The sequence below is a fragment of the Stegostoma tigrinum genome, chromosome 7, assembly GCF_030684315.1.
Source record: "Stegostoma tigrinum isolate sSteTig4 chromosome 7, sSteTig4.hap1, whole genome shotgun sequence".
Classification (NCBI taxonomy): Eukaryota; Metazoa; Chordata; class Chondrichthyes; order Orectolobiformes; family Stegostomatidae; genus Stegostoma; species Stegostoma tigrinum.
This window is the reverse complement of record NC_081360.1, coordinates 58554371-58581195: the sequence shown is the minus strand read 5'-3', so window position 1 is coordinate 58581195 and position 26825 is coordinate 58554371. Positions and strand designations below refer to the sequence as shown.

At 42.0% G+C, this 26825-nt stretch overlaps 1 protein-coding gene across 4 annotated transcripts in view; it reads left to right on the top strand.

Annotated features, from left to right (window-relative positions):
• The window catches only part of wdsub1 (WD repeat, sterile alpha motif and U-box domain containing 1), a 94473-nt gene that overhangs the window by 19989 nt on the left and 47659 nt on the right, over positions 1-26825 (top strand). For all 4 annotated transcript variants that reach the window (XR_007247898.2, XM_059647290.1, XM_059647289.1 and 1 more), the window contains 3 exons: positions 4073-4538; positions 19838-20025; positions 21115-21213. Coding sequence is in view for 3 of the 4 variants with exons in the window: in XM_059647290.1 (XP_059503273.1) it covers positions 4141-4538; positions 19838-20025; positions 21115-21213 (685 nt within the window). In the remaining variant the exon portion in view is untranslated. The remainder of the gene's footprint in view (positions 1-4072; positions 4539-19837; positions 20026-21114; positions 21214-26825) is intronic.

Sequence of the window (26825 nt, the reverse complement as noted above, 5' to 3'; positions counted from 1 at the left end):
ATGTGTTAGAGTGAAGTTATTCAATGAGTCTTCAGTCATCAGGGATTTGGAGAGCTTGGTGGCAATCTTATGTTGATATATCATAGGCAAATTTTACATGTACACTGAATTGTGCTATGCTGCTTTATTGCAGATTTGTTTTTGATGTCTGGGGCTACATTATTTTTCAAGTTTTTTTTTTATATATTCATGGAACAAAGGCAGTGCCTTTTGGTCATCTTTCATTCCCCTTGAAGTGGCAATGAGTTAAAATGGGGTCACATTGTAAAGTAATTTTTCGAAGCACTGCAGTAGTTCCTTTGCTTTGCTTCATATTTACATAATCGAGTTGATGTGAACTCATGCTGTATCAAATGTACTAACTGCAACAAATGCTAAAATACTAAGGTTGCTTTGATTTTTTAACAAAATGCATTGATCCAAGTTTTGAGGATAATAATAGGTAAACGTAGATTAAAAGTAATGGGCTGATTTCTTGAGGAGTGACAGTCTTGCACAGAGCCCTTTTTTTTGTGAGAGGGAGCTCTGCACTTCTGTGATGAGATTCCATTCAGGCTCCCTCAGGAATGAGGACCCACATTTCATTCTGACACTTCTTTCATAGTGCAGAACTGTTGGAGAAAGGTAAACGTGGCCCCCTTTTTACAGCAACAAGCTGTCATGTTCTGAAACTTTGTCAGCTGCTAATAAACAGTAAGTAAATAAGGGTATAGAAATTTCTGGAAGAGCTCAGCAGGTCTGGCAGTATCTGTGAAGGAGAATACAGAGTTAACATTTCTGGTCCAGTCACCCTTCCTAAAAACTCAGTTCTGAGGAAGGGTCACTAGACCCAAAACATGACCTCTGTTTTCCCCTTCACAGATGCTGCCAAAACTGCTGAGCTGTTCCAGAAACTTTGTTTTTATTCATGATTTACAGCTTCCGCAGTTCTTTTTTGATGGTAGGGTGCCAGCTGGCTTGGGGTAAGATGCGATATTTGGGGTCGTGAGATGTTACTGGGATAATATCTCATTAATTGTTATGCTCTTATCTTCTTACACAGGAGCATGTGGAAACTACTTAAACTTCCTGCCTGAATAGGATCGGGTGGGAAACATTTGTAAGGGTGTGAAGCATCTGTAATTCTGTAAAGGGGTAAAACTTTTGTAAAGGTACGAAACTTCTGTTCCTATTGAAATGGCCAGGCCAGTGACCTTTGTTCAAGCCAGGCACTTCGGCTTGAAATCACATCCTGTCACTATCAGTCACTTAATGAACAATCAATGCTGTATCCTGTTCTCTTTATGTTCCAAATAATCATTATTTATCAGCCAATTCATTGAGTGTAAAAAGCGGGGACTGTCCACTGTTTGAAGACAATCGCTTATGGAACTCAGCACTCTGTGACGGGTAGTGTACAGCGATCCTCCGCAGCTTGTACTTACCTAATAATAAAGGCTTGTGTTTTTGTAGCCAGGTCAATGTCTTGCTAATGCATCAAGTCCATGAGGGTCTCTGAAAAACAAACCTAACAGTAGGTTGGGTTGGTTGGAAGAGAGAATCTGGTCAGGTCTCTCAGCAGGAGTGATGTTGGTATCAGTTTGGTCCTGTAGCTGAGATGGTCAGATCAGTTGGACCAGGAAGGGCCCAAAGAAGGGGAATGAAGGTGCTGCCCTGTATAGTCAAGGAGAATTGGGTCAGGGTCTAGGAGGTCTATCTGGTCGCGGGAAGATGTGATTGAGAAAGTGGGAGTTAAATATGGGGTCTCTTAAATAGTTACTTTTTAGTTGGACTATTTATTTCATTTCATCAGAAAACTTCTGAAGTCTGCAGTCTGAGACTTTGAGGGTTCCAGGTATACAGCAGTTGACCCGCAGAATCATCAATTTCCTGGGCACTTCCCTTGGCACTTGCTATGGCAGCTTATTCCATACATGCTTCATCTTCTGCAGGAAAATGTTATGAACAATGAAGGCAAGCATGCCAAATGATTTCTTCACCCTATCTATATTCCACAAATTTTTTTCAGACCTTTGTCTTTGGCCATTCTCATTTTAGCATTTCAGAGACAGTGGTATGTCAGAGGATTGAAGAACTATAAATGTTATTCCTTGTTCAAAAAGGGTGTGAGGAGGAGTTCAGCGCTACATGTGAGTTAGTTTAACTTGGTGCAAAAGCTTTTAGAAATGACAGTTTGGACAAATTAACAATTACTTGAACAAGTATGGACAAATTACGGAAGCAGCATAGATGTGTTTAAGGCAAAACAGAATAATCTGTTTGCAATTTTAGTGAGGTAACAGTGTCAAGGAAGGTAGTATGCTTGACTGCGGTGCACATGGCCTTCTAAGAGACATTTTAGAGATTTAAAGGCTAAAAGTATTCAAAACTGGAGAAAGTGAATTGGATAAATTATTCCTGATAGCAACCAGTTTGAGAACTACAGAATCTGATGTTTTGGGTTTAGATGCTTCATCAGAAAAAGGGGAGGGGGAGAGGGTTCTGAAATAAATAGGGAGAGAGGGGGAGGCGGATTGAAGATGGTGAGAGGAGAAGATAAGTGGAGAGGAGACAGACAAGTTTAAAAAGGCAGAGATGGAGCCAGTCGAGGTGAGTGTAGGTGGGGAGGTAGGAAGGGGATAGGTCAGTGCAGGGAGGACAGACAGGATAAGGGGGTGGGATGAGGTTAGTAGGTAGGAAATAGGGGCGCAGCTTGAGGTGGGAGGAGGGGATAGGTGAGAGGAAGAACAGGTTAGGGAGGTGGTTAGGGCTGGTTTTGGGATGCAGTAGGGGCAGGGGAGATTTTGAAGCTTGTGAAATCCACATTGATACCATTGGGCTGCAGGATTCCCAAGCGGAATATGAGTTGCTGTTCCTGCAACTTTCGGGTGGCATCATTGTGGCACTGCAGGAGGCCCAGGATGGACATGTCTAAGGAATGGGGGAGGGAGTTGAAATGGTTCGCGACTGGGAGGTGCAGTTATTTATTGCGAACCGAGCGTAGGTGTTCTGCAAAGCGGTCCCCAAGCCTCCGCCTGGTTTCCCCAATGAAGAGGAGGCCACAATGGGTACAGCAGATGCTGTATACCATATTGGCAGAATTGTAGGTGAACATCTGCTTGATGTGGAAAGTCGTCTTGGGGCCTGGGACGGGGGTGAGGGAGGAGGTATGGGGAGGATGATGCATCATCCTCCGAACCTCACCAACCTCCGGATCCAACGCATCATCCTCTGAACCCTACCAACCTCCAGATCCAATGCATCATCTTCCGACACTTGCAACTACCTGAGTGTGTTCAAGGTAGATTTGATCCAGGCCTTCAAAAAATTTTTGAGCCCTTTTGTTTTGAAGCAAAAACTTGCAGTGCTAAAAGCAAAAGATGGAGTTCTACCTTTTGCAGAAAGCTGTCATGGATGCAACTGGCTGAATGGCCTCCTGTGCTGTAACCATTCTAGGGTGCTATAGCAATAGCATCCAGAATAGAGAAGTTTATTAGGTGACCTAATTGAGATTTTCAATATGATGAGGGGTTTTGATACTTTTCCTCTGCTGAGTTGCTCAATAATCAGAAGTTGTGGTTTTTGAATCAATGGTTGAAGTTCAAAAATGAGTGACAGCTTTTAGAGTTGTTCACTTCTGGAGCAGTCTGCATGCAAAAGTGATGCAAATAATCTCATAAATAATTTTAAAAAGAAGTTGGACAGTATGTATGGATGTAAAACTTCGGAACTTGCAAGTTTATGGGCCAAAAATAGGACTAAATATGATTGCTGTTCCACAGAACCAACATATACAACAATGGGCTGGAACACCACTCCTGTGCAGTACATTTCTATGATCCTCTCATTCATTTTGAAAAACATTTTTATTAGAACTTGACATCTCTTAGACTTCAGGGAGGACTTTTTATGATTTCATACTGGCAGTTAAATTAGCAAGTCACAGAATATACTTTTGAGTCAAAATTGTTTGAAATTTCCTTTATATTTCATTTCTGATTACAACAAACTAACTTTTCTGACAATTGCATAATCATTTTTGCAGATAACACATTGATATTAACGCTTTTTTTTAACCTGGATTTTGTTACAGGTTTCACCATTTCAAAAGAGAAAGAAAACCAAAGTTCTTTGCAGAAGCAATATTCAAAACTATTGACCATGGTAACGCTCGTCCAGACTTTCACAGACCATACTGATGATGTTAACTGTTGTGCTTTCTCTTCTACTTACCTGGCTTCCTGTTCACTGGATAGAACAATACGCCTTTATTTATTGAAGGATTTCTCAGAGCTGTCTTTCTCACCACTAAAAGGTCACAGTTATGGTGTACATTCATGTTGCTTTAGTTCCTGTGGGAAGTTTCTAGCTTCCAGTTCAACTGATGGGAACACTGTTCTGTGGAATCCCAGTTCAGGGGAGAAGTTGGCAACATTGAAACAGCCGAGTGAAAGTCCAGTTCGGGTTTGCAAATTCTCTGATAATTCCAATTATTTGATATCTGGTGCAGCTGATGGTACTGTGGCATTATGGGATGTTCACAGGAAGAAACTTCGCAGGTTAGTTAAAGAGCTTGCAACTTTTTCATTAATAATTGCATGCAGTTTTTCTACTTATATTTTGATTTAAGATTTTTGTTCATGATTTTATGTGGAATACATCTGTTTCATTTAAATCTGGGCCTCTGAAGCAGTTGTAAATATGAGATTGAATTGAAGCTCTCTATTTGTTCAGTAGTATTGTTTATCGTTCGAATCTCTGCAAAACTGAATTACTGTAATTTCAACCAAGAATAGCAAATAACCTGACTTAAAAATAAGTTACTGTCAATTATGTCAGTGATAATGGGAACTGCAGATGCTGGAGAATCCAAGATAATAAAATGTGAGGCTGGATGAACACAGCAGGCCCAGCAGCATCTCAAGAGCACAAAAGCTGACGTTTCGGGCCTAGACCCTTCATCAGAGAGGGGGATGGGGTGAGGATTCTGGAATAAATAGGGAGAGAGGGGGAGGCGGACCGAAGATGGAGAGAAAAGAAGATAGGTGGAGAGGAGAGTATAGGTGGGGAGGGAGGGAGGGGATAGGTCAGTCCAGGGAAGACAGACAGGTCAAGGAGGTGGGATGAGGTTAGTAGGTAGGAGATGGAGGTGCGGCTTGGGGTGGGAGGAAGGGATGGGTGAGAGGAAGAACAGGTTAGGGAGGCAGAGACAGGCTGGACTGGTTTTGGGATGCAGTGGGTGGAGGGGAAGAGCTGGGCTGGTTGTGTGGTGCAGTGGGGGGAGGGGACGAACTGGGCTGGTTTAGGGATGCGGTGGGGGAAGGGGAGGTTTTGAAGCTGGTGAAGTCCACGTTGATACCATTGGGCTGCAGGGTTCCCAAGCGGAATATGAGTTGCTGTTCCTGCAAACTTCGGGTGGCATCATTGTGGCAGTGCAGGAGGCCCATGATGGACATGTCATCTAAAGAATGGGAGGGGGAGTGGAAATGGTTTGCGACTGGGAGATGCAGTTGTTTATTGCGAACCGAGCGGAGGTGTTCTGCAAAGCGGTCCCCAAGCCTCCGCTTGGTTTCCCCAATGTAGAGGAAGCCACACCGGGTACAGTGGATGCAGTATACCACATTGGCAGATGTGCAGGTGAACCTCTGCTTAATGTGGAAAGTCATCTTGGGGCCTGGGATAGGGGTGAGGGAGGAGGTGTGGGGGCAAGTGTAGCATTTCCTGCGGTTGCAGGGGAAGGTGCCGGGTGTGGTGGGGTTGGAGGGCAGTATGGAGCGAACAAGGGAGTCACGGAGAGAGTGGTCTCTCTAGAAAGCAGACAGGGGTGGGGATGGTAAAATGTCTTGGATGATGGGGTGATCCCAGGCCCCAAGATGACTTCCCACATTAAGCAGAGGTTCACCTGCACATCTGCCAATGTGGTATACTGCATCCACTGTACCCGGTGTGGCATCCTCCACATTGGGGAAACCAAGCGGAGATTTGGGGACCGCTTTGCAGAACACCTCTGCTCGGTTCACAATAAACAACTGCACCTCCCAGTCGCAAACCATTTCCACTCCCCCTCCCATTCTTTAGATGACATGTCCATCATGGGCCTCCTGCAGTGCCACAATGATGCCACCCGAAGGTTGCAGGAACAGCAACTCATATTCCGCTTGGGAACCCTGCAGCCCAATGGTATCAATGTGGACTTCACCAGCTTCAAAATCTCCCCTTCCCCCACCGCATCCCAAAACCAGCCCAGTTCGTCCCCCCCCCCACAGCACCACACAACCAGCCCAGCTCTTCCCCTCCACCCACTGCATCCCAAAACCAGTCCAACCTGTCTCTGCCTCCCTAACCTGTTCTTCCTCCCACCCCAAGCCGCACCTCCATCTCCTACCTACTAACCTCATCCCACCCCCTTGACCTGTCTGTCTTCCCTGGAGTGACCTATCCCCTCCCTAACTCCCCACCTATACTCTCCTCTCCACCTATCTTCTTTTCTCTCCATCTTCGGTCCGCCTCCCCATCTCTCCCTATTTATTCCTGAACCCTCACCCCATCCCCCTCTCTGATGAAGGGTCTAGGCCCGAAACGTCAGCTTTTGTGCTCTTGAGATGCTGCTGGGCCTGCTGTGTTCATCCAGCCTCACATTTTATTATCTACTGTCAATTATATGTCTCTTTGGACTGAAGATTCACCTCCAATATTGCTTTTGACTTCAAGGCGCTCAATATGCTATTGCTTCAAGTTCACCATTTCATCTTTGCATTCATCTGGTTACTCATCAACACATCAGCGTAACTGTGGCTATAACGTTCTCCCTCCTTGCGTTTCTGTGTTGCTCTGGGGCATTGCGTATCATTGATATTTTCTTTGTCCATTTTGTGTCACCTCCCATTTTCTGCTCTGCCCAATGTATCAAAATATATCACTTCATGACCCTGTGGTTTCTCCTTCCCTTGTTTTGAAGGTTCATAATATTTATTTTTACATTATTTCAGACTTGGGTTCTAAAGTGGATTTGAATTTTTCAATTCTGTCCAGATGCTGACCGTTCTTGTTTTAAAACTCAGCCATTTTGGACATTGTGCTTAACACAGCATTTACAAGAACATAGAGCATAGAACATTTCAGCACAGTACAGGCACTTCGGCCCTCGATGTTGTGCCGACCTGTCATACCGATCTGAAGCCTATCTAACCTACACTATTCCATGTACGTCCATATGCTTATCCAGTGACGACTTAAATGTACCTAAAGTTGGCGAATCTACTACCGTTGCAGGCAAAGCGTTCCATTCCCTTACTACTCTCTGAGTAAAGAAACTACCTCTGACATCTGTCCTATATCTTTCATCCCTCAATTTAAAGCTATGCCCCCTCGTGCTCGCCGTCACGATCCCAGGAAAAAGGCTCTCCCTGTCCACCCTATCTAACCCTCTGATTATTTTATATGTTTCAATTAAGTTGTGTGATTTCAGCTAAATGACAAGCAAGTCACATGGGGAAACAATTGATAGGTATTTTGCTGACTTGTGTTTTATGACCACCAGAGAGAAAGGAGTCAACATTATCTATGCGGAGAGAGAAGCTAGAATACACCTCCTCCCACCCACCCTCCTGCAAAAATTCCATCCCCTATTCCCAATTCCTCCTCCTCCGCCTCCGCCGCATCTGCTCCCACGACAAGACATTCCACTCCCGCACATCCCAGATGTCCAAGTTCTTTAAGGACCGCAACTTTCCCCCCACGGTGATCGAGAACGCCCTTGACCGCGTCTCCCGCATTTCCCGCGACACATCCCTCACACCCCGCCCCCGCCACAACCGCCCCAAGAGGATCCCCCTCGTTCTCACACACCACCCTACCAACCTCCGGATACAACGCATTATCCTCCGACACTTCCGCCATTTACAATCCGACCCCACCACCCAAGACATTTTTCCATCCCCTCCCCTGTCTGCTTTCCGGAGAGACCACTCTCTCCGTGACTCCCTTGTTCGCTCCACACTGCCCTCCAACCCCACCACACCCGGCACCTTCCCCTGCAACCGCAGGAAATGCTACACTTGTCCCCACACCTCCTCCCTCACCCCAATCCCAGGCCCCAAGATGACATTCCACATCAAGCAGAGGTTCACCTGCACATCTGCCAATGTGGTATACTGCATCCACTGTACCCGGTGCGGCTTCCTCCACATTGGGGAAACCAAGCGGAGGCTTGGGGACCGCTTTGCAGAACACCTCAGCTCAGTTCGCAAAAAACAACTGCACCTCCCAGTCGCAAACCATTTCCACTCCCCCTCCCATTCTCTAGATGACATGTCCATCATGGGCCTCCTGCACTGCCACAATGATGCCACCCGAAGGTTGCAGGAACAGCAACTCATATTCCGCCTGGGAACCCTGCAGCCATATGGTATCAATGTGGACTTCACCAGTTTCAAAATCTCCCCTTCCCCTACTGCATCCCTAAACCAGCCCAGTTCATCCCCTCCCCCCACTGCACCACACAACCAGCCCAGCTCTTCCCCCCCCCACCCACTGCATCCCAAAACCAGTCCAACCTGTCTCTGCCTCCCTAACCGGTTCTTCCTCTCACCCATCCCTTCCTCCCACCCCAAGCCGCACCCCCCGCTACCTACTAACCTCATCCCACCTCCTTGACCTGTCCGTCTTCCCTGGACTGACCTATCCCCTCCCTACCTCCCCACCTACACCCTCTCCACCTATCTTCTTTACTCTCCATCTTCGGTCCGCCTCCCCCTCTCTCCCTATTTATTTCAGTTCCCTCCCCCCATCCCCCTCTCTGATGAAGGGTCTAGGCCCGAAACGTCAGCTTTTGTGCTCCTGAGATGCTGCTTGGCCTGCTGTGTTCATCCAGCCTCACATTTTATTATCCTGGCTCCTGATGAACTCAGTTTTAAAATTTTCACCCTTCTTTATGGTCTTGCGTATCTCTACCTCTGTGGTCTCTTCTAGCTCAAAATCCTTCAAGACATCTGCTACTATAATTCTGCCCTCTTGAACATCCTTGATTTAAATCACTCTACCATGGCTAGTTCCTTTACTGCAAGGATTAATACCTCTGAATTTCCCTCCCTAAATCTCTCTCTACCCTCTCTGCTTCCCCTTCCTCCTTTATAACACTGTTTGATCAAGCTTTTGAACATCTGTTCACATGTCTTCTTAGGTTGCTTACATACTTCCTCAATACATTGCAAATGAGTAGTGGCTAAAATGTTCCTGTCTCCTTTAAGTTACTATACATGGCCACGCTGAAACTTTAGTTCCATGTGCCTAAATGAATAGTCAGTGCACAGCAATAAAAACATTCAAGCAGACATGACAGGTTGCTGTCAAATTTACTTTAAGATGCCTCTGTGAAGTGCTTTAGGATACCTAATTACATTAAAGGTACTATAGACATACTTGTTTTTGTATTAAGTCTGTGTTCTTTTACTGTTTGTGTTATCAAACAAAATTGTTCTCAAGCCTATAAAATCTCAATTTGTGTAAAATTTGGATCAGTATGAAAATTACAATGATCACTTTTTTATATTGCATAGTTAAAAATTCATAAACTAAATGAATTTTTGACTTAGTTGTGCTGACACACTAATTTGTAGCAGTGATATCAGTATACTATTAAAATTAGAATTGTAAAGGAAAGGATATCAAACAGTGCAATTTAAATGGCAAGTTAGGAAAGCAGAGAGGAATTATGACAATAATAAAAAAACTCTTCTTGGATGCACAAATGACAAAAGGGAATTTAGATAGGGTCACTTGTGGATTATGCAGAATAACGCTCTGATATTAGCAGTGGAATGGCAGAAATATTCAAAAGCTGCTTTGGTATTCTCCCTAGTAAAAGCTAAAGCAAAGCGGGTGACATCTTGCGAAAAAAAAACATTAGAAAACCAAGGCATTTAAGATGTGTAGGAGGAACAGAATTGATTGATGAGACACATTTGGCATGTAATTCCAATAAGTGTTAGACGACTGGACTGGAAGATCACAAATCTAGAGGGGGAAGAATAAATGCAGGGGAATCGTTAACAAAGATGTAATGGAAAGTCATCTAGAAACCAAAAACATAACATAGTAGTCGTCATAATTTTCAAAAGGTCATACTTGACCATCCTTATTGACCAGTTTGAGGAATTAAAGGTACAGTCATCGTGGGGCTGCTCTCATTACAGAGAGACGACAGGTGATGGTTTAATTTGGGGATCACTATACTTCCGATGAGGGGAATGGTTGGGAAAAAGAGTCCTTCGTGGTAACCTCAACCAGTGTGAGAATTGAACCTGTTTTGATATTTCAAACCAGCCATCCAGCCAACTGAGCTAACCAATGGCCTTTTATAGAGCTAATCTTTCATTAGAGACAGATGACTGGTGATGGTTTAATCTGAGGACCACACTCCTCAGATGCGGTACAGGCTGAGAAGGGAGGACCTTCAGGGTAACCTTGGTGCAGGAGTTGAACCTGTGCTTAGTGTCATGCTGCCTTGTCCAGCCAAATGAGCTGACTGACCTCTGAGTTTTTGAGGAATTAACAGAGCAGATAAAGGTAGTATAGTGGTTGTATTAAGCATGGACTCTGCAGTTGAATACCAGAGAGTGATGATTAAATTCTTCCTTGTTTCTGGATCATCATTGCCTTGTTCGTACAGCGTTGAATGTTCCTTGTTGCTTATCACCCCTAAATATTGTTCAGGCATTGTTCCAAATGGATACTGACTGCTTCTATATCTGAGGAGTCAAAAATAATGTTGAACATTATGCCGTCATCCGTAAATATCCCCACTCCTGGTCGTTTTGAGGGAAGGTCATCAGTGAAACAACTGAAGATGGCTGGACCCAGGATACTACCTTGCAGAACTCCTGCAGTGACTCCTGATTGAAATGATTGAACTCCAATAACCAAGATCTCCATTCACCAATTCCTGTTGACTCCAGTTTTCCTAGATCTCCTTTATATTGTACTCAGTTGAATGTTGCTTCGATGTCAAGTATAATCTCTTTCACCCCATCTATGGAATTAGGTTCCTTTGTCCATATTTGCACCAACACTAATAAGCTCAGGAGTTGACTGACCCTGACTGTACCCAAGCTGAGTATCAATAAACAGGTTATTGCTGAGCAAGAGGAACTTGACGGGGTTGTCGACAGTATCTTCTGTCACTTTGCTAATAAGACAGTGCCAACTATTGGGGCAGTAATCGGCTGTTTTGGATCTGTCCTTTTTGTGAAGAGGAGAGATATGACTTTTTTTTTGCATTGCCGGGTAATATCACTGTTGCAGTTCCATTAGAACAGCTTGGCCAGGGAAACAGTGAATTCAGTTGATCAAGTCAAACCTGACAAAATGAAGAGGAAGAGGGAGGCTTCTGTAAAGATGAGGAGTGAAGGCTCAGTTAGGGCGCTTGAGAATTACAAGTTAGCCAGGAAGGACCTAAAGAGAGCTAAGAAGAGCCAGGAGAGGACTTGAGAAGTCTTTTGCAGGTAGGATCAAGGAAAACCCTAAAGCTTTCTAAAGGTATGTCAGGAACGGGAGAATGATTAGGGTGGGATTAGGGCCAGTCAGGGACGGTGGTAGGAAATTGTGCGTGGAGTCTGAAGAGATAGGAGAGGCGCTAAATGAATATTTTTCCTCGGTATTCACACAGGAAATAGACAAGTGTTGTCGAGGAGAATACTGAGATACAGACTATTAGACTAAATGGGATTGAGGTTCATAAGAGGAGGTGTTAGTAATTCTTGAAGGTGTGAAAATAGATAAGTCCCCTGGGCCAAAAGGTATGTATCCTAGGATTTCTGGGAAGCTAGGGAAGAGATTGCAGAGCCTTTGGCTTTGATCTTTATGTCGTCATTGTGCTCAGGAATAGTGCCAGAAGACTGAAGGATAGCAACTGTTGTCCCCTTGTTCAAGAAGGGGAGGAGGGACAATCCTGGTAATTATAGACCAGTGAGCCTTACTTCAGTTGTGGGTAAAGTGTTGGAAAGGATTATAAGAGATAGGATTTATAATCACCTAGAAAGGAATAATTTGATTAGGGATAGTCAACACGGTTTTGTCAAGGGTAGGTCGTGCCTCACAAACCTTATTGAGTTCTTTGAGAAGGTGGATAAGCATATGGACGTACATGGAATAGTGTAGGTTAGATGGGCTTCAGATCGGTATGACAGGTCGGCACAACATCGAGGGCCGAAGGGCCTGTACTGTGCTGTAATGTTAAAAAAAAAAGTCTTTTGGCACTGTTGTCGAAACGTTATCATTGACCTATGTGTGGCATCTGTGATTTTGGAGACTTGAAGAGGCTGGGATGGATTTAGCACTTGGCAGTTCTGGCTGTTGTTAGTTGCAATAGAGTCTTAGTCGTACTAAACGGAAACAGATCCTTTGGTCCAACCAGTCCGTGCCAGACGTAATCTCAAGCTAAACTAGCCTCACCTGCCTGACCCTGGCCGTATCCCTCTAAACATTTCCGATTCATGCACTTCTCCAAGTGTCTTTAAATTGCCATAACTGTGCCACCATCCACCACTTCCTTAGGAAGTTCATTCCACATGCAAACCACCCTCTATGTAATTAATTTTCTCCTTGCATCTTTTTAAAATCTCTCTCACCTTAAAAATATGCCCCATACTCGTGATATTCCTCCGTCTTACGGAAAAGACACCTACTATTAGCCCTATCTATACCCCTCATGATTTTATAAACCTCTAGAGGTTTATAGGGAGTAGGCCTATTGGTATTATGATGGCGTAGTGGTATTATCAGTGGACTATTAATCCAGAGACCCAGGTAATATTCTAATGATGACCATGAAATCATTACTGACTGTTAGAAAAACCCGTCTGATTCACTCATGTCCTTTAGGGAGGGAAATCTGCTATCCCTACCTGGTCTGGCCTACATGTGACTCCAGACCCACAATAATGTATTTGACCCTCAACTGCCCTCTGGGAAATTAGGGATGGGCAATAAATGCTGGCCATGTCAGTGATGCCCAAGTCCCACGAACAAATTCTTAAAAAAAAAATCTCACCTCTCAACCTCCTATGCTCCAGTGAGAAAAATCCCAGCTTATCTAGACTTTCTTTATAACTCAAACCTTCCATACCTGGCACGCTTCAACATTATCTTTTGCAACAATGTGAGGAACTTCCCCATCAATGAGGATGGGGATATTTGTGGAGTCTGTTCTCCTCCTGTTAGTTGTTTAATTGTCCTCCACCATTCACCCGAGATGTGGCAGGATTGCAGAATTTAGACCTGATCTGTTGATTGTGGGATTGGTTAGCTCTGCCAACTGCATGCTACTGCTACTATTTACAGATCAGTAGTCTTGTGTTGTAGATTTATCAGGTTGATACATCATTTTTAGGTATGCCTGGCACAATTCTTGCAATGCCTTCCTAAAATCTTCATTGAATCAGGGTTGGTCCTTTGGCATTATAGCACTGAATGGGGGATGAGCTGGGCTATGAGGTTCTAGAATGTGATTGAACACGATTCTGTTACGACGGATGGCCAGTAGCACCTATTACATTCCTAGTTCCACATTGCTAGGTCTGGACTCCCAGGGCAACTCCTTTTGATTGTATGCCAAATTCTCATTATCCATGGAGAATGATCTCCTGCAGAGATTTAAAAAAAAGTAGATACCCTGATAGTGAAAATACACCATCTACCACCAAGGACTACACAATCCTGTCAATGGCAGGAGATTGGATCAGGTCTGGGGCTAACCACACAGGCAAGTGAATCTGCGAGTAGCATAATCGCATACAAAAGGGAGTGAGATTGTTGCAGTTCAGTGGCTTTGTGTGTCTTGCGAGATACGATACATCCTGACTGGAACATAGTCATGGATTCACCAAATAATTTATTCTCTTGTCAGGCCGTTTCTTGACTAGACTTGACTAATGTCCTAATTTGAGGCATCAGCCCCAGACGTTTGTTTTGAGGCCATTGCAGAGTCAACATGACTGGTTTTGGCATCGTAATTTCTGGTGCCCAGCTCATTGCCAAGTGATTCATCCAGCTTAATTCCTTTTGCAGCAGTTTGATAAAACTAGCTGGTTGGGCTATTTCAGAGGCATTTAAGAGTCAACTACATTTTTTTGTGTATCTGAAATTACACATAGGCCAGATTAAGGATGGCAGATTTCTTTCCTGAAAGAATATTAATTACAGGTCGGATTTCACAAGAATGGATAGTTGTTTCACATGCATATATTATCACCGCCCTTCTATCCCTGTACTCATTTTACAGTGTATCTTTTATACATCTCTCTTTAGACAATGATGGTGGCATAGTGTTAATGTCGCTGGGCTCTTAAGTTAGAGGCCGAAGCTCTGGGAGCACACTACTTATGAGATTGAGAATGCCATTTACCTTTTTATCGACATTTTAACATAGTCCCAACGTTTCAAAAATTTGTGCACTCCTGTCCCCCAGGCTGTTCTGTTCATACCATTAAAATTGTACTTTGTAGTTCATTACCTTGCACACCCTTCCTACCAAAACATAGCACTAAACTGCAATTAAATTTCATTGTCAATGTGGCTGTCCAATTCAAGTCTCTTGAATAGCTGGAGAAATTTAAATTGAATTAATAAAATTTGGAATTGAAAGCTAGTTTTATTGATAGTGACCATGAAACTATTATTTATTGATGTAAAAACTCATCTGGTTGACTCGTGTCCTTTAGGAAAGAAAACTTGCCATCCTTACCTGGTCTGGCCTACAGGTGAGTCTAGGGCAGTGGCAGCACAATTGATTATTAAATGTCCTTCGAACTGGTCCACCAGCTGACAATATAAAGAATTATTTGGTGAACCTATGATTATCAATACCATCCCAGCATTTATCCTGTCTCACAGGGCATACAAAGCCACTGGAGTGCAACAATCTCGGTTCACCATCAAATACGAATGGCAAAGCATGCTAGCAACTTTAATGAAAGAATTATTGTGATCCCAGCTGACGTTACCGGACAAGTCCGATCCCACCCTGAAATCTGGCTTTGAAGTTTGTTTTAATTAAAGTTGTTCTTACACTGAAGCACATGCATGCTGCAGGTTTGGATTTTACAGAAAATCAGAAGTTTATTATGCAAAATAGAATAAACCAGGCTGTGTTTTATACAAAACAATTTGGAAGCATATAGCAAAGTACAATATTCCATCTATGCAACAGTAAACCTTAACAATACTTGGACACCAGAAAGAATCCCCTCTACATTTAACTTAGCTGTTTGTTTCAATTCCCAATCTTGAGAATTCGATAGGCTCTTCCTTGATTGGACTTTCTCAACTTCATAGAACCCTTTCAGGGTTCTAACCAAACAACCTGTTGGTCTGGAACTTTCAAACTAAATCCTAAAACTGAGGTAACCTACTTCTAACTGTCCTGAACCAACTTTTTTTTCCAGGAGAACTTTCCATACATCCAGCTTTTAATCAGGATGTCTGTAAACTAAAAGCAAAAGGTTTCCAAGTGTCCCCCAATCAGAACAAAATCAATCCCTGATCCTTCTAACAGAAGCCTAATGTTCTTCAGTGTTTACTTTGTCTCTTCATAAAACTCTCAATGCAAAGAAACCCCCACTAGCACTTTAAGAACTAGCTCTCTCATAATAGTTTTGAAAACCCTGGTTCCATAAATATTGGCAGGTTAATCAGTAAACCTGCTCCTACACAATGACAGAAACCCACATTACTTATTCAAAATCGAAACTCTAAAACAATTGATGTTTAAAATGTATATAAAAGTCACGCACCTTGCATTGTAGATTAAATACAAGAAAAATTGGCACAGTGGCTCAGTGGTTAGCACTGCAGCCTCACAGTGCCAGGGACCCGGGTTTGATTCCAGCCTCAGGTGACTGTGTGGAGTTTCCACATTCCCACCGTGTCTGCTTGGGTTGCCTCCGGGTGCTCCGGTTTCCTCCCACAGTCCAAAGATGTGCAGGCTGGGTGGATCGACCATACTAAATGTTCAGGGGTGTGTGGGTTATAGGACGATGGGTCTGGGTGGGATGCTTCAAGGGGCGGTGTGGATTTGTTGGGCCGAAGGGCCTCTTTCCACACTGTAGGGAATCTAATCTAATTTAAAATACTGTCCATTCTTCAAAACAAAATTAATCATTTCATACTATGTCTGTGCATTAGGTTTAATCTTACCTGCCCATTCCACCAAACTGTCTTTTGAAGTTCTACATAATCTGTTTTGCTGTTCACAACACTTCCAACTTTTGTATTGTTTTGTGAATTTTGAAATGGCATTCTTTACACTAAGGTCAAGATCATAGGTGTACTATCAAGAAAAATAAAGATCCTAACACCAATACCTAGGGAGCTCCAATATAAAATGTCTGCACTTCAAAAAGCAACTGTTCACTACTGCTCTGCAGTTCTATCTCACAGCTAATTTCATATCCATGTTGCTATTGCCCCTTTTATTCTATGAATTCAAACATTTTTTCAAATTGCTGTCTGGTGTGCAGCAGCTTATCAAGTGATTTTTTTTTATGTCCAAGTTCACCACATAAACAGTGTTCCCTCTTCAACCTCATCCATTAACTCATCAATAAACATCAAATTAGGATTTGTTTAACAAATCCATGCTGGTCCTTCTAAATTAACCAATGTTTCACCAGTAACTATTAATTTTGCCTTGAGAAATAAACTGAGGATCTGCTTTCAGGTCATTTTTACATTTGCATATGTAGGCCATAATTTCAAAGTTTGCAGATGATCCCAAACTCAAATGATGTCAGCAGTCAGGAGGATAGTAATAGGGTTGTGAACGATATAATTTCTCACCATTAACTATGTAGTGTTCTACATTTGTAGGGAGATAAGGCAAGGAATTTAATTTTATCCCACTTTGAATTATTTGCACAATTCTGGCCTCTGTAAAGACATACCATATTATTGGATGGAGAAAAGGAGTAACCTGGAGGTAAAATATTACAAAATTTTGAAAATTTTGAAAATCTGGAGACAAGTTGAGAATGTTGCTGGAAAGGATTCTTTGTCTTAGAAGTAGAGGCACAGTACACTAAAACAAGAAAGTTATAGTTAAACTTTATTTAAAAATGACTGCATGTGCAGTCAGTTAGAGCTTTGCAACAAATTCTGGCCACAGTAGCTTAGGAAGCATGTCAATGGATTGGAATCCAAAGGAGATTCACTGGACTAATAATGGGGTATGAAAAGCTTCTGTTGCATGATGAAAGGAGGTAAAATTGTTCTTGGACATTTGGTAGACGTGTTCAAAATTATAAACAGTTTGAAGAGTAAATAAGCAGAAACTAGCACAAGGTAATTTGTGTGTAAGTTGGAGGTGATATGAAACTTTCTTTTGTAAATAATGAATTTTGATCTGAGATACAATGATTTTGCATGTTGGTTCAATAATTTTCAAAGGAATTATTCATTTTGTTCTCCTAAGTACATAGATATCAGCACAGATAAGTGTGGGATGGTGTAAATTGACATGAGGCTTAAGAAAGCGAGTTTGCTGTATGGGTGACATGAGTCTAAAGAGAGAGATGTGGACAAAGATTTAGGATTACAGGTTCACAGGATTGTGAATTAATATAATCATAAAAAATGAAATCAGAATAGAAGAATTCATGCCTGAAGGACTAGGATTGAAAAGCAGAGATGTTTTAAATTTGAATAGAATTGAATTTAATTAGAGATAGTAGGAACTCCAGATGCTGGAGAATCCGAGATAACAAGGTGTAGAGCTGGATAAACACAGCAGGCCAAGGAGCATCAGAGGAGCAGGAAGGCTGACGTTTCGGGCCTGGACCCTTCTTCAGAAATTCTTGAATTTAATTAGACCCCACTTTAAATTATTTACATAATTCTGGCCTCTGTAATTACAAAAAAGCTATTGAAGTTATTGAAACAGATTTACAAGACTGATACCTATAAACTAGGAGCGCATAATTATCAGGCAAGGCTGAACAAACTGAGTTGGTCCTCTCCAGAAGGAAGAACTGAGACGATGACCTGGTGGAAGTCTTCAAACTGATGAAGTTTGATAAGGGAGGCAAAGATAATGTTTTTGCTGTCTATGAGCCTGGAACACGGTCTTGCGTATTAGATTATTATAATTGATCCAGCCAGAATTCCAGAGATACATCTTAGCTCGTGGTAAAAATGTGGAGCAGATATTATTGTTTAACTAAGTAACAAGTACATTTATGGGAAAGCTAGTTTAAAATAGGGAGAAAGGGGTAGAAAGCTGTGTTGATTGGCGAAGATCTATGTGGGCCTTAAATATCTGCATAAACCTATTGGGAGATATGATATTTCTGATGTAAATTTCATGTATTCTGTCACACTGCATCATTCTCATTTCTTACCAATATGCCAATATTACTTAACTTGCTGTCTACTTTATCTGTTCTCATTTTTTAATGGATGTATCTATACTGAAATGTTGATAGATGGCAATTACATCCTCTGGTCGGTGAAAATGTATTGTGAATGTCCGTATACAAATTTCTAATTGAAATGTTCATGAAAAGCCTTCTTCCCTTTGAGTGTTGTATAGAACTTGGACAAAATGATGCAAGTTTTTAAAATTGATAAAATCTAATATTACATAATTATATATCATTAAAATGAGAACTAAATTAGATCAACGTGCAAGTCCTGTTCAGTGATCCTTGACGATTAACTTTTTGTTCATCTAAGATTTACATGCTTTTAACTCCCATACACAATGCTTCTAATAAAAATGACTACCTTATTAAAAAGCTTCTCAGGGCATGCACATCCTGCTTGATAATCACACTTCTATTTATAACATTTTTGAATCAACACTTTGACTTAAATTACTGTTAAATAATGACAGTGAATGTCGCAACTGCTTAGAATTCCATCATTCGGCCGTGAGCTAGTTTGAGTTAAATTTCTGGACTGTTCCTTGCAGCTGGATTTCCATTTTCGTTTCATGTTTCTGAATCATCACATCTTTCATATCCGCTTGATTGACACTACATCCACAAGCATCCACTCCTTTCAACACCAATGCTCAGTCACAGTACTGTGTACTATCTACAAATGCCCTGTAGAAATTCAGCAAAGATCCTCAGACAGCACCTTCCAAACCCATGACCACTTCCATCTAGAAGGACAAAGGCAGCAGATATATGAGAACACCACCACTTTCCAGTTCCCCTCCAAGCCATTCTTCATCCTGACTTGGAAATGTATTGCTGTTCTTTCACTGTCACTGCATCAAAATCCTGGAATTCTTCCCCTAACAGCATTGTGGGTCAACCCACAGCAGGTAGACTGCAGCAATTCAAGAAGGCAGCTCACCATCAACTTCTTGAGGGCAACAAGGAACAGGCGTTAAAGGCTGGCCATCTAGTGATGCCCACATTGCAGCAATGAATAATTTTTTAAAAAATTTCCTAATTCACTTCTCTTTCCCCAGTCCCCCAACCCTAATCTATTGGAGTTTAACAAATGGGTGCCAATGGCTGCAATAGTACGGCTGCTACCTTCCAGCAGTTTCTGTTTCCATCCACTGCCCCTCAAGGGCATCTAAGTTCCTTTGTCCTTTTTACTATTCACATTATTATTCTATCTTTCAACCCATCACCAATCTAAACACTTAAATCCCTGGCACAGCTTTCTCTTCCTCCAGTCTCCAACGATGCCACAACCTCACCTTGAATGTTTTCACATTGTTCTATTTGAGTGCAAAATTTGTGTTATATGTTTTCTGTCCAGCTTTTTGGCATGTATTATTTAGAAAGAGGTTATGGAGAAAGCCCTACACTGTGACATTTGTAACTTGTGATTTGTTACATAACTTCAGGACAAGTGCTGTTGAGGATGGGTCGATAATTGCTTGTGATTTTTCTCCTGGTGGAAACTACTTTGTAACTGGTTCAACATCTGGGGAGCTGACTGTCTGGGATTGCCAAATGAAGTGCCTTCTAAACATGAAAACAGCTCATGACTTGGGAGTCACCTGTTGTGTATTTTCACCTCAGCCAATCAATGGTATGTTTTATCTTGAATATTTCCATATACATTAAGTATTTGAAAACTTATGAAATAGTACTTTGAGAAAATTGTCTGTGCATCACATGTCTTATATTGGATCTTTTGAAGTAAGTATCAAAGGTATCGTTAAGAGCATATTGAGAGCAAATGACAAATTTGAGGACTAAGCTAAAATAAATTCAGCTGTAAACTTACTGATTTTTTTTAAAAAAACAAAGGCAGAACAAATAAAATGTTTAAACAGGAAGTAAACACGTTTTTAAAAATATGAACTGTACTGGAAACACATTGGTCTCTTATTTTGAAGTTGTTTGTAAAATAGGGCTCTGATTCAGCCACTCCACCCTACTCCACACGTACGCTCTGACTGGGGATTTAAACAAACTTATTGGCCACCACTGTCTTAACAGAAGTGTGAAATAATGAATGGAAACAGCAGAAACTGGGATCATTGCACATTTTATGTGCAAAGTTCAGGATTGAGTGGAAAAGAAGATGAACTGCGTTAGTCCAGGAAAAAATGTTTTCCCATGTAGTTTGTCAGAGTCATGTTCCGTGTTGAGCAGTGTTGCTGTTTGGTTGGACTGTTGAGAAGGCAACTAGATACGTCGATTTGCCACAGTCGGTGAAAAGCCCAAGAATAGTTGGGTAGTTTAATGCATTTAGGACTTCGGAAGTTCTAGGAACCATTTGGTGCATCTAGAAAAGATGAGAGCTGATACTGATAGCAGGAAGAAAAGCTGAACAGTTTTCACATTCACTGTCTCAAATGAATCTTTGGCTTCACTTGGCATGCTAATTTGGTTAGCATAAGTGGGTTTGCAATTAGCATATGTACAAACAGCCCTATTGTCTTTCCATCAAATGTGGCAGAGGCTGCCATGCAAGAATGGAACTCCAAAGTCATACCAGGTGATGGTTATCTACGGTGACAAGGACCATGCAAACCATTGTCTTGCAAGGCTGAATTCTGGTGCTTGTAAGCATAATTATATTCTTGTCTTATGTTGTTCATAGGTTATGTAATTCATCAGTTTCTAAGTATTTTGTACACACTGCTACATTGTAACCTTTTTGCCTTGTCAGGTGACATGAAGCATTCAGGATCAAATTGCTTTCTGATGGCTTCTTGTGGTCAGGACAACAAAATTAATTTCTGGATTATGTCTTGTCAAGAGCCAGCAGGTATGTTGTATGCTTCAAGTTGTAGGCCAAACATTGCCTCAGCCTGTCCATGCCATTTTGGGTCAATTAGGAAGAGAGACACTGTATTAATTATGGTTGACTGCTGGTATCCATGAAAATTTTATTGGCTTCTCCTTATATCTTCTGATAATTGACAATCTTAGTCATAGTTCTGTTGTTATCATTGTGGAGATTGTAGGGTCTATATTTGATATTGCATTATCATGGATTTTATCTTCTCCTTGTTACAATTTAAGTTAATGTAGAACATATTAAAATCCAAATATTTGCGGTGGAGATTCTGGCATCTCGATGGGCAGTGATTCCCTACATGTTTCACATCAATTAGAAATCTATAAAGGGAAGATGCAGCTATCCTGATTTAGCTTAAAAGACATGCTCCAGTCAGTATGGTAAACAAAATTTACTTTCCAGGAAAAAACATGTAATAAGGTTGTTCTATGTTTCTGATGTCTAATTTCTATATTACTTCGCTGTTGCTGTGTTGAACCTAACTGGCCCAAAAATCTTTAGTTTTTATTCTTTATATTTACTTCCACTTGCTGGTTTCCTTTCCCAACTTATGCTGTTGCTCCTTCCTTTCATCCTTAGTATAAGTCTGAAGTGAAAAAGTATCCTTTTTGTAAGAGTGATCATAATATGGTAAAATTGAGTTTGGAAGTGATGTACCTAAGTTTGAAACTGAGTATTGAGCTAAAAGTCAATTAGTTGGGTATGAGGGCAAGAAGGCTAAGATTGTTTGGAAAGTTCGATTTAACGGTATGGCAGTACATTTAAAAAAATGATAAAGAAACACTTCACAATTCTTGAGAAATTATTAACTCAGGAAAAGAAGTTCATCACTGACTAACTAAAGAGCTAAAGAATAAAGATTGTTGCATCATCTAGAATAGCAGTAAATCTGAAGATTGGGAGACCAAGGATGACCAAGAAAAAAAAATCGGGAACAAGAATATGGAATGAAAGTAATTTTTTCAGAAATCCAAAACAGATTGTAAGATCTTCTGCAATTAAGTAAAAAGGAGGAGAGTAGCAAAAGAAAAGCTGACTCCTTGTTGATTGAGGTAGGAGAAATTAGAAAAGGCAATCAGGTAATGAAAGAGATATTAAGCAAATATGTTAGTCTCTGTCTTCAGAGTACAAGGCACAAAAGCATGCTGAAAACAGGCATGTCTAAGGCTCAAGTAAGAATCTTGGATCTTCATAAAGAAAAGTTTCCAGAGAGTTCAATGAACTGAAGATTAAAATTTCCCCTGGATTCGATGACCTGCATCCACAGCTTCTAAAAGAGGTCGCAGTGATGATAGCATGTGCAATAGTTCTAATCTTCCAAATTCACCGTATTCTGCAATGATCCTTACAGGTTACTCTATCGCCAGTTGAATGCCATTCTTTAAGATAGTGATCTTTGTCAGCTTAGCCTGTCATCAGTCATCAGGCAAATGCTGGAATCCATTGTTCTGGAAATGGTAAAATTGGTAATAGGGGACTTAGAAATCATTATATGATTATGTAGAGTCATAATTTCTTATGAAAGACAAAATAAGATTTTGTAAGGGGAGGCGATTGCCTCGAGGTATTATCTAAACTAAGAATCCAGAAGCTCAGCTAATATTCTGCAGGCATGAGTTCAAATCTTGCCACAGAAGATAGTAGCATTTGAATTCAATTAAAAAGCAATCTAGAATTAAGAATGTACTGATAACCAAGAAAAACTTATCTCGCTCACTAATGTCCTTCAGGAAAGCGAATCTACCACTGTCACTTGGTCTGGCTTCCATATCCTTCCCCACAGTATATACTAACTATACATGTGGCTCTAGATCCTCAGAAATATGATAACTGTCAACTGCCCTCTGCAACGGCTTTATAAGCTACTTGATTCAAGGGTGGCTCGGAATAGGCAATAATTGCTGGCTAGCCAGTGATGTCCATGTCCCACAAGTGAATAAAAGAAATGTTTATTAGTTTTATTGATGTCACTTACAGGATAGATAAAAGAGAAGCCAGTGGATTCATTATATTTGGATTTCCAAAAGATATTTGAAGTGACACAAAAGGTTATTGCACAAGATAAGGTTTCTTAGGGTTCGGGTGGCAATATGTTAGTATGGATAGGGGATTATTTTAAAAGACAGGCTCAGGATTTCAGTTTGATGGCTGTTACTTCTGACCGGCCGAATGGATCAACAAAGCAAATGGAGTTGACTTGGTGGATTTGTCATGGTACTGATAATAAAAGGGCTGCCTGGCCCACAACTGCTTCTGTGTGTTGCATATTAGAGGAATCCCTAGAGGAGTATACGAACAGTAGAAGTATGCTTACGAGGGAAATCTGGAGGATGTGAAATGTCTTTGGCAAATAGGATGAAGGAGAATCCAAGAAATTCTACAAATAAATTAAGAACGGAAGAGCAACTAGGGAGAGAATGGGGCCCCTGAAAGATCAACAAGGTTGTCCCTGTGGAACCACAGGAGACGGGTGAGTACTAATTGAGTTTTTTGCGTTAGTATATACTGTGGGGAAGGATATGGAAGCTAGAGAACTTGGGGAAATAAACAGTGATGTCTTGCAAAAAGTGTCCATATTACAGAAGGTGGAAAGTGCTGGACATCTTAAAATGCATAAAGGTGGATAAATTCCCATGACCTGATCAGGTGCGTACCAGAACTTTGTGGGAAGCTGGCGAAGAGATTGCTGGGCCCCTGGCTCATATAATTATCATTGATAGCTGCAGTTGAACTGCCAGAAGACCTGGAGGTTGGTTAATGTGATGCCATTATTCTAGAAAGGTGGTAAGGAAAAGTCAGGTAACAATAGACAAGTGAGCCAGACTTCAGTGGTAGGTAAGTTGTTGGAGGGGACTCAAAGGGACAGGATTTACATACATTTGGAAAGGTAAGGAGTGATTAGGGAGAGTCAGCATGGCTTTCTGCATGGGAAATAATGTCATTAATTTGATTGAGATTTTTGAAGAAGTGAAGATGTTTATTGGTGGACTTCAAGTTGTTTGACGAGGTTCTGGATGGTAAACTGGTTAGCAAGGTTAGATCACATGGAATCCAGGGGAACTTGGATACAAACTCCCTACTCCCAATTCCTCCACCCCTGCTGCATCCGCTTCCTGCACATCCCAAATGTCCTCCTATTTCAAGGACCATAACTGTACCTCCAGCCCCGGTGATTGAAAATGCCCTCAAAAGCATCTCTTGTGTCCCCCAAACCTCTGCCCTCATTATCACCTCCCCCACAAAAATAAAGACTGAATCCCCTTTGTCCCCACATATTACCGCATCAACCTCTGCGTCCAGCGTATCATTCTCCGCCACCTACAATCTGACCCTGCGACCGCAGATATATTTCTCTCCCCACCCCTATCTGCCTTCCATAGGGACCGCGCTCTCTGAGACTCCCTCTTCTTCTCCACATCCCCCACTAACCCACCACCCCTGGTATCTTTCCCTGCAACAGCAGGAAGTGCTACACCTGTCACTACACTTGCCCCCTCTTCTCCATTCAAGGCAAAAAACAAACCTTCGACATCAGACATGGGTTCACCTGCACATCTGTCAACTTGGTCTGCTGCATCTGCTGCACCTGATGGGGCCTCCTCTACATCGGTGAGACCAAGTAGAGACTCGGAGACCATTTTGTAGAACATCTGCACTTTGTTTGCGACAAACAACAACACCTTCCAGTCGCAAAACATATAAACTCCCCCTCCCTGGGTGACATGTCACTGGGCCGCCTCCAGTGTCACAATGACGCCACCTGCAAACTGGAGGAATAGCACCTCATATTCCGCCTCAGGAGCCTACGTCCCGATGGCCTGAACGTGGATTTTGCCAGTTTCAAAATCTCCCCAGGCCTGACTTAATCCAAGACCAACCCTCCCTCTCATCTCCCCCTCCTTGCCCTGACACAACCTGTCCATCTTCTCTCCCACCTATCCGCCACTTGTGTCTCACTGACTAATCCCGACCATGCCTACATGCACTTACCTATCACCATCTTACCTACCTTCATTAGCCCTACACCACCCCTCTCATTTTATTTCTGAGCTCCCCACCACCCCTCTCCATTTCTGAAGAAGGGTCCCAACCTGAAACATCAGCTTTCCTCTTCCTCTAATGCTGCCTGGCCTGCTGTGTTCCTCTAGCTCCATACTTTGTTATCTCTGACTCCAGCATCTGCAGTTCTTGCTATCTCTGAGCTTGGATACAAAGTTGGCTTGAAGGTAGGAGACCAAGGGTTGTGGTGGAGGCCTGTTACCAGTGGTATGCTGCAAGGATTGGGGTTGGGTTCACTGCTTTTCATCATTTATGTAAATTATCTGGATATGAATATGGGAGATCTGGTTAGTAAATTTGCAGATGACACCAAAATAGGTGGTATAGTGGACAGTGAAGAAGGTTATTTCTGACCGCAGTGGGACCATGATCAGGTAGGCCAATGGACCAAGGAGTAAAAGACGGAATTTAGTTTTAGATAAACGTAAGGTGTTATGTTTTGTTAAGAAAAATCAGGGTCCTTATTGGTTAATGGTAAAGCCCTGGGGATTGTTGCTGGGCAAACGGACTCATAATTCCCTGAGAGTGGAGTCGCAGGTGAACAGGGTGGTGAAGAAGGCATTTGGTACACTTACCTTCATTGGTCAGTGTATTTATATAGGAGTTGGGATGTCATGTTGCAGCTGTATTGCAGGCCACTTTTAGAATAGTGCGTTCAGTTCTGGTCTCCTTTCTGCAGGAAAGATGTTGTTAAACTTTTTTGGAGGCTAGAGCTGCAGGGAGAGGCTGAATAGGCTGTGGCTATTATCCCTGGAGTATCACAGCCTGAGGGGTGACCTTATAGAGGTTTATAAGATGATGAGGGATATGGATGGGGTGAATAGACAAGGTCTTTTCCCAGGGAAGTGGAATCTCGGAATCTAAAACTAGAGGCCGTAGATTTAAGGTGAGAGGGGGAAAGATTTAAAAGGGATCTGAGCAGCAACTATTTCACACAGAGTGGTATGTGTATTGAACAAGCTTCCAAAGGAAGTGGTACAACATTTAAAAGGCATCTGAATGGGTGTGTGAATATGAAAGGTTTAGAGGGATATGGGCCAAAAGCTAGCAAATGCAACTTTTGGATCAGTTTAGGATATCTGGTCGACGTGGATAGGTTAGTCCATGCAGCATGACTATGATATAGTGAAAATTTAACCAGCCTAGGCTAATGCTCTGGGTTCAAATCCTATCAAAGCAGCTGGTGAAACTTTAAATTTAGTGAATAAATCTGACACTGAAAGTTAGTCTTTGTAAGGTGAAATCATTATTGCTAGCCATGAAATCCCATTTGCCTCAGTGGTGTCCTTTAGGGAGAAAATATGCTATCCTCTGCTGGTCTACATGTCACTCCAGACCCACAGCAATTTAGCTTTTCCTTACCAGCCTTGTGAAGTAGCTTAAGAAGCTATTCAGCTCAGGGGCAATTGGGCATGAGCAACAAATTTTGACTTTTGACAGTAGTGCCCACATTTCACGAAAAGACAAAAGAGAAAACATTACTGTTAGTTAGTTGGTCAGCATTGTCAGCTGTGGTTCAG